The sequence below is a fragment of the Psammomys obesus genome, unplaced genomic scaffold, assembly GCF_907164565.1.
Source record: "Psammomys obesus unplaced genomic scaffold, mPsaObe1.curated_primary_1811, whole genome shotgun sequence".
NCBI classification, from domain to species: Eukaryota; Metazoa; Chordata; class Mammalia; order Rodentia; family Muridae; genus Psammomys; species Psammomys obesus.
In genome coordinates this window covers 5954915-5964447 of record NW_026592510.1, presented here as the reverse complement: position 1 = coordinate 5964447, position 9533 = coordinate 5954915, and the positions used below count along the sequence as shown (strand labels likewise).

At 41.4% G+C, this 9533-nt stretch overlaps 1 protein-coding gene across 3 annotated transcripts in view; it reads right to left on the bottom strand.

Moving 5' to 3' along the window:
• The window catches only part of Asah2 (N-acylsphingosine amidohydrolase 2), a 95362-nt gene that overhangs the window by 36270 nt on the left and 49559 nt on the right, over positions 1-9533 (bottom strand). For all 3 annotated transcript variants that reach the window (XM_055614029.1, XM_055614031.1, XM_055614030.1), the window contains exon 9: positions 350-470. In XM_055614029.1, the coding sequence (XP_055470004.1) occupies positions 350-470 (121 nt within the window). The remainder of the gene's footprint in view (positions 1-349; positions 471-9533) is intronic.

The window sequence follows — 9533 nt, the reverse complement described above, 5'->3', positions numbered from 1 at the left end:
ATAGATAGATAGATAGATAGATAGATAGATAGATAGATAGATAGATAATGTGTGTATGTGCATGTGTGTATTCATGTGTATTTCCCAAAGAGGCCAGAAGAGGGGGTCAGATCCCCTGAAACTGGAGTCATGGGTAGTTGTGAAGCATTTGATGTGGGTGTTGGGAACCTGCCCCATCTCCTAGAAGAGCAGCAATTCCACTTAACCCCTGGAGCCATTTCTCCAGACCAGTGAATCCTTTCCATGCAAGCATATTCCTGAGGTCCATGAGAACACCTTCTTTCTGAAATCTGAATTGACTGTTCACTCCGTGAGTCAAGAAGAAGATTTCAGTGACATTAATTCTCACCTGTCCAGGTAGATATCCTTTGTTCATCTCTTGCTCAAAAAGGTAAGCTGCGTAGCCCATATTATCACTGTTGACAAGGTGGTTGCTGTTGTTCATGCTCACGGGGTGGATGGCAAACCAGCTGTAAAGTAAAGACAGCTCCAAATTAATCAAGAGAGCCGAGGAGTGGGGCCAAGGGTGAAGCCCGTCTCTTCAAGGCTTATGTCTTCTCCAGCACATGGAAGTATTTTGTGAGGCTGACGCACTAATTCCGCATTAATGAGGCACACAAAAGTGTCTTAAATTCTAAGCATCCTGCATTCAGATTCTTTCACTGTTGATCAGATAAAAGTGTAAGATACCCAAGATTTCTGATCATTTAGCTTAAAAACAAAACAAAACAAAACAAAACAGAATTCCATCTTCATGAATATTGTGTCACCATCATCTTCATGAAAGCTTTTAACAAGTTCCAAGGGGTGGTCAGTTACCAGATGATAGTCCTATAGAACTGGATAGACTTTGTCCTTCAAGACAGGCACAACAATAATGTTATTCAAATCAACCCAATCCAATTCAGTAGAAATTTACTGAGGGTTAGCTGTATGCCAAGCACGAAATACGTGGAGGTTTCTCTCAGAGTCTCACAGAAGACAGAGATGTGGGGGAAAAAATGGCCTTAATATGGTATGACAAAAGGTTTTTAAAAATGCACATAAAAGCTTTCAGACCACAGGTGACTAGCAATGCATTTGAAGGGCATTACAGAGATAGGAACAGCAGAGCAAGTACATGCAGGCATAAGAGAGGATGTATGCATAATTCAGCACATCCTCATGCATAGCAATACCCTGTTTAAATATAGATCCATACAATTTACGAAGTAATTACACATCTGTTAGTTTATTTCACAGTGCCTCCGTCTACATAGGTGATAAGGAACAAAATGATGGCCCGTCTGTCACAGAAGACTAGTGCTCTATGACAGCTTGCCCGGAGACCTTATAAAGTACATATCCAGCCCTCACACAGGTGAAGGAAGCTGTTGTTGTGGTTTCGATGTGAAATTTTTCACACGGAGTCGTGTGTTTGAAAACTTAGTCTTTAGCTGGTGTCGCTGTTTTAGGGGACTATGGCACTCATTGGATATGGGAACCAGGCTCACAGACATAGCACTATAGGCACCTGGCTTGAAGCCCTTCATTCCTGCTCTGCCGTGAGGCCACAGCCGTCCACTGCTGTCCAGTCTGTGGTGACGTCCCGCCACGATTGTCCTCTGTCAAACCGTGAGCAAAATAAATCCTTCCTTAAGTTCTTTCCTTCGAAATATCTGACAAAACGGAGTCATATGAAAGGGGAGGAGGTCTTCCCCTATCAGTGGACTTGGAAAGGGGCAGGGAGGAGATGAGGGAGGGAGGGTGGGACTGGGGAGGGAATGAGGGATACAGCTGGGATACAGAATTAACAAAATGTAACTAATGAGAAAAATAAAATTAAAAAAAAAAGAATAACATGGGAAAAAAAAGTTCTTTCCTTCGGGCATTTTGTCAAAGTGATGAGGAAAGCTAGCTACTACAGATATCTGCTGGATGCAAGGCAATGAAGGAAATGAACCAAAAAGCTCAAGTGAAGAGAAATGCTGATTCATCAAGTCTCATGTTAACTTAGGAGTTTTTAAACCCTTATGGATTCAATCCTATGCTGAAAAAAAAAAATCAAACATTTAGCTTACATCATTACCTAAGTGAAAATAGTACACAAAACTGAACATTTGTTTGAAGATTCAGAGTGTTTTAGGACTTTGAGAGCCACGTAAAGCCCCCTGTTCTCATTGCCTGATCGTAGAGGCAGGCTGGAGACGGTGCTCTAATGCTCCATGCATTCACCACATCCAAAAGCCTAGACACAGTGAGTTGTAGTTGCAGATTTTTCTTCAAAAGAATGCTTTTGCTGAACAAATCCAAATCAACCATTTCCCTATTGGTTTAATTTTGCTGTTTTAACATTTTATTTATTGGATTTGGAAAAAAAAAATGGTGGTGGTCATAGCAGGAGCATGGCTTCTCATCCAACATTTGACCTAGCTACAAAAAAGTGAGCCAGATTCAACCACACTACAATTGAAGGAAATACAAGGAACAGTTATCTCAACACTGACTATTCTCCCCCAAGCTCAAATATAGCTTTTAATGAGAAACAATTATTAGCCTCGTTTTAAAATAAGTAAACTAAGTCTCTGAGTGGCATGGCAGCCTGACCAAGCTCACAGTCACCCATCAAGAAGCAGGACTAGGAATACAGATTTTCTGGACAAGGAACAAGAGTTATCCATTATGGGACACTGGTTCTGACCCCTCTATTCATTCACTTTGTTCATTCAGTACAAAACAGGGCATCATCTCACCTTGAGAAATGCTTCAGAAAGGGTGGTGAAGGACTCATGAGAGAATAAGCAGAGGAAACAATGCTTGCAAAGGCCACAGATGTGAACAGATGTGCTCATATAGTATGAGGAAACTTGCAGGGGTCAGAGCAGAAGGGCCTGAGCATTTTCCCCTGACAGTAAAGTCCACCAATGCCAAGTCATCGGAAGCCCGAAGCATAACTGTTACCATGCTAACTCCCAAGGAACACACATGTTGGTATGTTTTCCACATGAAGGAAGTCATAATTACCCACACTAATGTCTGTGGAGAAATAAAATGCTAAGAACTGCTTCTGGTTAGAATACAAATTTATTTCATCTACTTTAGGGCTTAGAAAAATTGCTCACTCACAATAAGTATTCAAAATGTCCTTTGAATTGTAGAATAAGAAGATACAGATTTCCTTCTCTTCCCTTTGAAATGAATGCTATTAAAATGTCTGGCATGTCACAACATCTAAAGCATCATGGTAGGGATAACTGTTGATAAACACATACAAAGACATGGTCACATTGACTTTAAAAGGCCATGGTTCCGATTTATATTATCCACCCAAGGTAATGTTCTTTGAAGCAAAGTTTTGAAGAACAGAGGAAAGACTTAGCTTCTCAGAAGTTCAGATGCAACACAAAAGAATGAGTGTGTTCCTGATGAAAAAACACTTTAAAAATAAGGGAGATGCCACACCTCGCTGAAAGAAAGGGCATAGAACTCTAATCAAGTCAGTGCATATACTCAAGAGAGTGAGCAAAACCAGAGACCACTTCCACTATAAACTACTTGGCTACAAAGTTCACACACACACAAAAAAAAAAATTCTAGAGACTGAAAATCAACCAGTTTCAACTGGATTTATAAATAAATAAGCAGCATACTAAAACAGAATTGGATAATTAAGTTTTTTCTTTTGGATAAATAAGACAATGGAGGGGGAAGACCCTTGGAACCAAGGACTGAATGAATACAAGTGTTTCTTACTTAAAAAAGTTCTTACAAGTTCTAAAACAATGACAAGCTTCTCCCCGGTCCCATTCGCAGCTCCAGGCCCAGTGAATAAACTTTGTATAAACTGGACCCTGTGTAGGAGGTATACAATGGAGTCCCTGGGAACTTAACTCCAGTTCCTGCTCAGCTAACAGATCCAGGAACCTCACAGTTCAAGAAGAAAAAAAAAAAAAAAAAAAAAGTAAGACTTGGTGAGACAACTTGCAAGGGCCTCTGTGCTAGCTGTAGCCCCACCCAGAGTAAATGTCCACAGACAAGGGAAGGGAGTGTTGTAAGAACATTCAAAGGTTGTGTTCGTGAAGTTTCGTGGGAACACGGGAACTTTGAAGTGAAGAAGACAAACGGCTATCATGGGTTCATATTCAAAGAAAAGCTTGAGTAAGACCACACCTCCTCAGCACAGCCCTCAATCTAATGCCTGACATGATTAAGAGGAGATCAAACAAAACAAACGAATGACAAAAAAGTGATGTCCAAAGACCAGGAAGAAGTGTGATGCGAGGATGAAGGCAGTATGGACTGGTGTGTCCACAAGGAGAGGAATCCAAGGATCGACGGCCACCACTGTCAGCCAAGAACAGCCCTGCACAGATCGTCCGCAAAGGAAGGAACTAACACTGTCAAGGCCTTGATTTTGAACTTCTGGTCGCTTGATGTATTCGAGGACAAACTTGCGTTATTTGAATCCCCTCCACCTGTGGTTAGCTTCCCAGAGAAACTAACACTCGGGGCATTTATTACAGTGTCAAAGATACCAACGCTGAAGCAACACACAAGTGGCTTTCACCTACTTGAAACAAAAATCATGACGGTAATATCTACCTGAAGCGCTTGGCAGCTACTGGAACTAACACAGGAAAGTACTTAGCAGCAAGCCTGGCCTATGGTAAGAGTGGAATACATGTTCTTTGTGATGGCACGGATGTTTATTAGTTTATTAGTGATAAACTGACGATGATGATCAAGATCACGATCATGAGAAAAGTACAAAAATCCGTGAGCATAAATATTTGTGGGACTTATAATGTCCGTGCAATGTTAAAAATAAACAGTGGCTGAGTCACACGGGCAACCCATGTATGTTAAACCGATAGACAAGCGCGAATTGATTAAATGGGGAAACTCTGCCCTCTAGTGGCAGAGCTTGATGCTAATTAAATACCTATGGGCACAACTATTTCCCAAGCCGACTTGAAGGGTGGGGCATGTGAACCTTCCCGACAAATAATATGCTTGCAGAAGAACCAACCTATCCCCATTATATCTTCACAGACCTTCACTGTGTTAAGCTACTGGAGTTTCATGCTCTGCCTGTTGTGGTATTTGGCATGAATTATTTTAATGAAGATGCCAGTGTCACCTCCCTTAACAATCTTACCTCACCTCATTGGAAAATTGTGGGGGTGGAGGGGAGAAGAAAAGCTGTTTCATTGAATTATTCTGGAAGCATTATTAGGACCGTAATTTGACCCAAATAGAACCCAGACCTTTCTTAAATGCTCTGATAGAGGACAGACAATAAACTGTACCAAAGGAGGCTTTCTGAGTTACTGGTGGACAGCCTCCTCAGAGGAATTTCACCATCACTGCACCTGAGAAAAGACAAGCATTATCAACGATCCCTTTTCTTCACCCTCAAAAATCCTACCCAAGAAATGCTTTTGCTGTCATGATATCAGGCAGATACTTTGTGGGTGGAATCTATGAAGTAACGACAAACAAAATTCTATTTTGATGGTATCAACAAAAGGAAAATAAGCAGCTGCCAACAAAAGTTTTTTTTTTTTAAATTCAGCCTAACTAGGAATTGAAGAAATGCAAAGAAAAGCAACAGGACTTTGATGGCCCAAGAAGTCTGCTTCTTGGCAGGAACTGTCATGGATGAAGCCATCAGGACTAGCGAGTGTCTGCAAGACAATACTCTGTAGGCACAGAAAGCAAAAAACCCATACAGAGGGCTTTTTGGCAACGTACAGTTAGAGCTATAAAGCTAACTATTCCCTTTGGCTCAGGGTTCCAAAGGAAACAGCTAAAAGAAATCCCTGGAAAGTGCAGATTCGTTGAAGAATTGTTATCACAATGACTAGACAAGTATATTGCACATAATGTGATGTTTACATTTGAATTGAAAGATATGATGGAATGTGTTCTCCTGTGAACATTATATATTGGATATATATGAATACATGACAAAATTCAAATGGTAATATAAAAACATTAATACTGAAACATATCTTTAGGATATTGCTAAATAAAAAAATAAGTAAAACTTTATTTAAAACAAAATCTCATTTTTATAAAGTAACAAATTAGCAAAAGTTTAAATGGCTATGACAAAATGTTCACAGGAGTTATCTCCTATCCTCAAGATTAACAGATGATCTTTATTTAAATTTTTTCCTTAGGGTTCACAATTTGAGGACTAGATGAGTATGAAATTCTTTTTAAATAACAAGAAACTATGGCCAACACCGAGTCAATGTCACTGCTAAAATGGCAGGACCAGAGCTAGAGCAGTATGCCCTGATAGTTAAGGGCAACTGCCAAGGTCTTTTGAAACAAGAGACATTGTCACCTTGGGTGATATCACTGACAACTGCATTCTGCCATGGAAAGACAGCTTTTAATTCTCTCCCAATTCAAAAGCTAGAGATGAGACAGGAGTAGAGTAGTGAGGACAAGAAACAAATCACACACAGCGGGAAACACACGGAAGTCCAGACATCAATGATCAGTCCCTGAGAACGGGCTGAGCCCACCTGTGGGAGGATGGAGTGTCAGATTTAAAACAGATGTACAAAGTTTAGGAGCACCCTTAAAGAGAAGAACAAGGAAAGACTGAAAGGTGGTTTTCAAAAACGCATTGAGATCCCTACTCTGCAAAGAGCTGAGTTAATTATATTTAATAAAACTGCGCAGACTTTGAGACAAAAAGCATTTACGGTATGAAGAGGGTTGCCACAAAATCAAAGAAACACCAAGAATCTGTTTAGCTGTCTCAGTGTGAGAACACAGCGCTGTCAATATTTTTCTTGGAATCTTAAAGATTTAGTGCTTGGGGAGTGAAATCAGGTTAAGCACCCACGCTTACCCTTTCATTCACACTTATTCTTTTTGCAATTGTTTTTGTATGGAAAAATTAACTCTGAGCTACAGTGGGTTTATGGTAGAATAAAACTTATTGTTCCTGCCTACTTCCCTACATTTTTCATGCTTCTTGTGGTGAACAAATTTTATTTACATACCGAAAAAAAAATTGGGGTGGGGAAAAAAAACCCACAGATTTCTTCTGGTTAAGAACTATCCAGGAATTCGGCAAGTAGATAGTTCAAGGTCTTCTGTCAACTGGTTTTTATAGTTTTGTTTTCCAAAGCCTGGACACATGCTGTTATCAGTCAAGGGTCATTACTCTGGCATCTGAAAATCCTTACTCAGCGCTTTCCCTTTCCAAGATGCGCCAGACCTAGCAGGAGGCACACAGTCACCTTGACTTCACCGGAGAAGACAAGCTCAGAATGAAGATGGGGCAGAGAGCTAGTGCTGGCTTTCAGAGCTATGCAGAAGGCGGCAGGACAGCAAAAGCCCACAGGGACAGGGACCAGTGCTTTGCTTCCCAAGACAGGGGTAATGCTTGTGGAGAAGACCAGGTGGGGTGAAATGGAGGGAGAAAAAAAAAAAAAAAGACAAGATGAAGACCAGTTAGTAAACTAAGCCAGGCATGGTGGCACATGCCTGCAATTCTAGCACTGGGGAGCCCTAGCCAAGAAGATTGTAAGTTTGAGGACCAGGCTACACATGGGAATATGTTTCAATACTTTAAAAATGGGTTCTTGAAAAGCCGCCACTGAAATTTTAGCATTTGCTATTTTGAGTGATGTCGAGTGAACAGAGGGTAATATAGACAGGGTAGACAAGACGGAGCCACTGAGAACAACCAGGCACAGAAACTCTGGCTAAGAGTAATACAAGCACATCACAAAGTCACATCATTTGTGCCAGTCCACACGTTGGCCTTTGGGAGGTTTCTACACAAATTATTGCAAGGATTTTCACACGTCAGTACTTTCGTTTTTAAAGCGTTTCTTCAAAGGGCACCCTTACAGGGTTTTGTAAGAATTAAAGGGTTTGCAAAACACAAAATAGAAGGCAAGGAAGCAACCATTCAAGGGGCGGGAAGGCAGGGAAGGGGAGGGAATAGAAAAGAAAATGTGTTTAGCAAAGGGGAGGGAGAAGGAAGAAGAGCAAGGAAGGGAGGAAGGTCAGGCAGGAGGGAGGTCAGGCGGGAGGGAGAGAGGAAGGGAGAAGGGCTGAAGGGAAAGTGCACCTTGTTGCTACAAAGGAAAGGAAGGCAAGATCAAGCCTGTCAGCCTCAGGTTTCCCAGCTGCCACTCCCGGCCTGATCAAAGGGGCAGCCGCGTGGCAGGCACAGGTGGCCCTTTCTCACTCTGCACAACTGGCCAAACTGGCGCTCAGGTTTATCTGCTCTTGTGAGGTTGTTTTGCTTTGCTTGAAAGAAAGAAAGGGCGTTGTTTTCCTCTCTTCACTCGCACGCCGTGACATCAGGATTTAATTAACTCTCAGTGTTTTCCTGCACTGAATGACAGGCACATGCTACCTTCCAGAGTCTGCCAAGCAGATTTTATATATGCCACACAGCTTTGTATTTCAATTCCTGATTCAGAGCCCCCCCCCACGCACACACACACACATACACATGCTCTCTGTGCTTTTGCTTGAGATAGAAATATTGCATGAATCAGCCAGAGCAATGGAAGCTGACAGTTACAGATGTTCAATGTGTCTTACAGGACCAGTTTGAGTCACATAGTTTCACCGCTCAAGTCCCCACTCTTCCTAACTCTTCAACAGTCCTCCACTTTTCTCCCAGTTTGGTTGCTATTTTGGTTTGAGTTTGGCTTTTAGAGGCAAGGTCTCAATATGTAGACCAGGCTGGACTAAACCTTTGGACTGCTTCCTGAGTGCTGAGAAGCATGCACCACCCCACTGGGCAGGATAAAAATCATTACTTCATATCTATCTGTCTCACACAGCCTGCCCCTTTGTCCTCTGGTCTCCCAACACCCAGATATCCTATCAGTTGCTTAAATGGAACATCACATGTTTCTCTATGCACACTGAATGCTCCTCTCATGCCCCATTCTGCCAGTTCATAGTCCAGTTTTCAGCTCCATTGCTACTTCATCAGGGAAATGTTTTCCAATCTTTCTGATGAATTCCTTTAAGATAGCCCTATACTCATGACTTTCTAAATGTATCACCCAGTTAAACTTTACCTATATAATTTCTAGCATTTAGCCCAATTATTTATGTAAGTTTTATGCTAATTAGATGCCTCCTGTTCCCATCATTGGGCTAACACATCATTGGGCCGAGAGAAGACAGATGTGTGCATGTGAGAAATTTGGGGACTCGGGTCTCCAAGAATGTAAGGGACTGATTGGAAGAATCCAAGCAGGGATGTTAAATGCTAAGATATTTGGGTTCTGTTTTTAAGGCCAAAGAATGAATTGTTCCTTTCTCATTTGTAGGTTTCTAGTACAGACTCGACTCCACTCGACTCGCTGTCTGAAGAAAGTAGGAAGGAAGGAATTATGGGAGGATGGTTCCTGCTATTCCTCAGGGCAAATCACTTCGCCTCTGTTCCCCAGCTGGAAGCCACACTAGACAGTTTCCATGAGCTAGAATCCAGAGATTTTTACTTTATTTATTTATTTATTTATTTATTTATTTATTTATTTATTTATTTATTTATT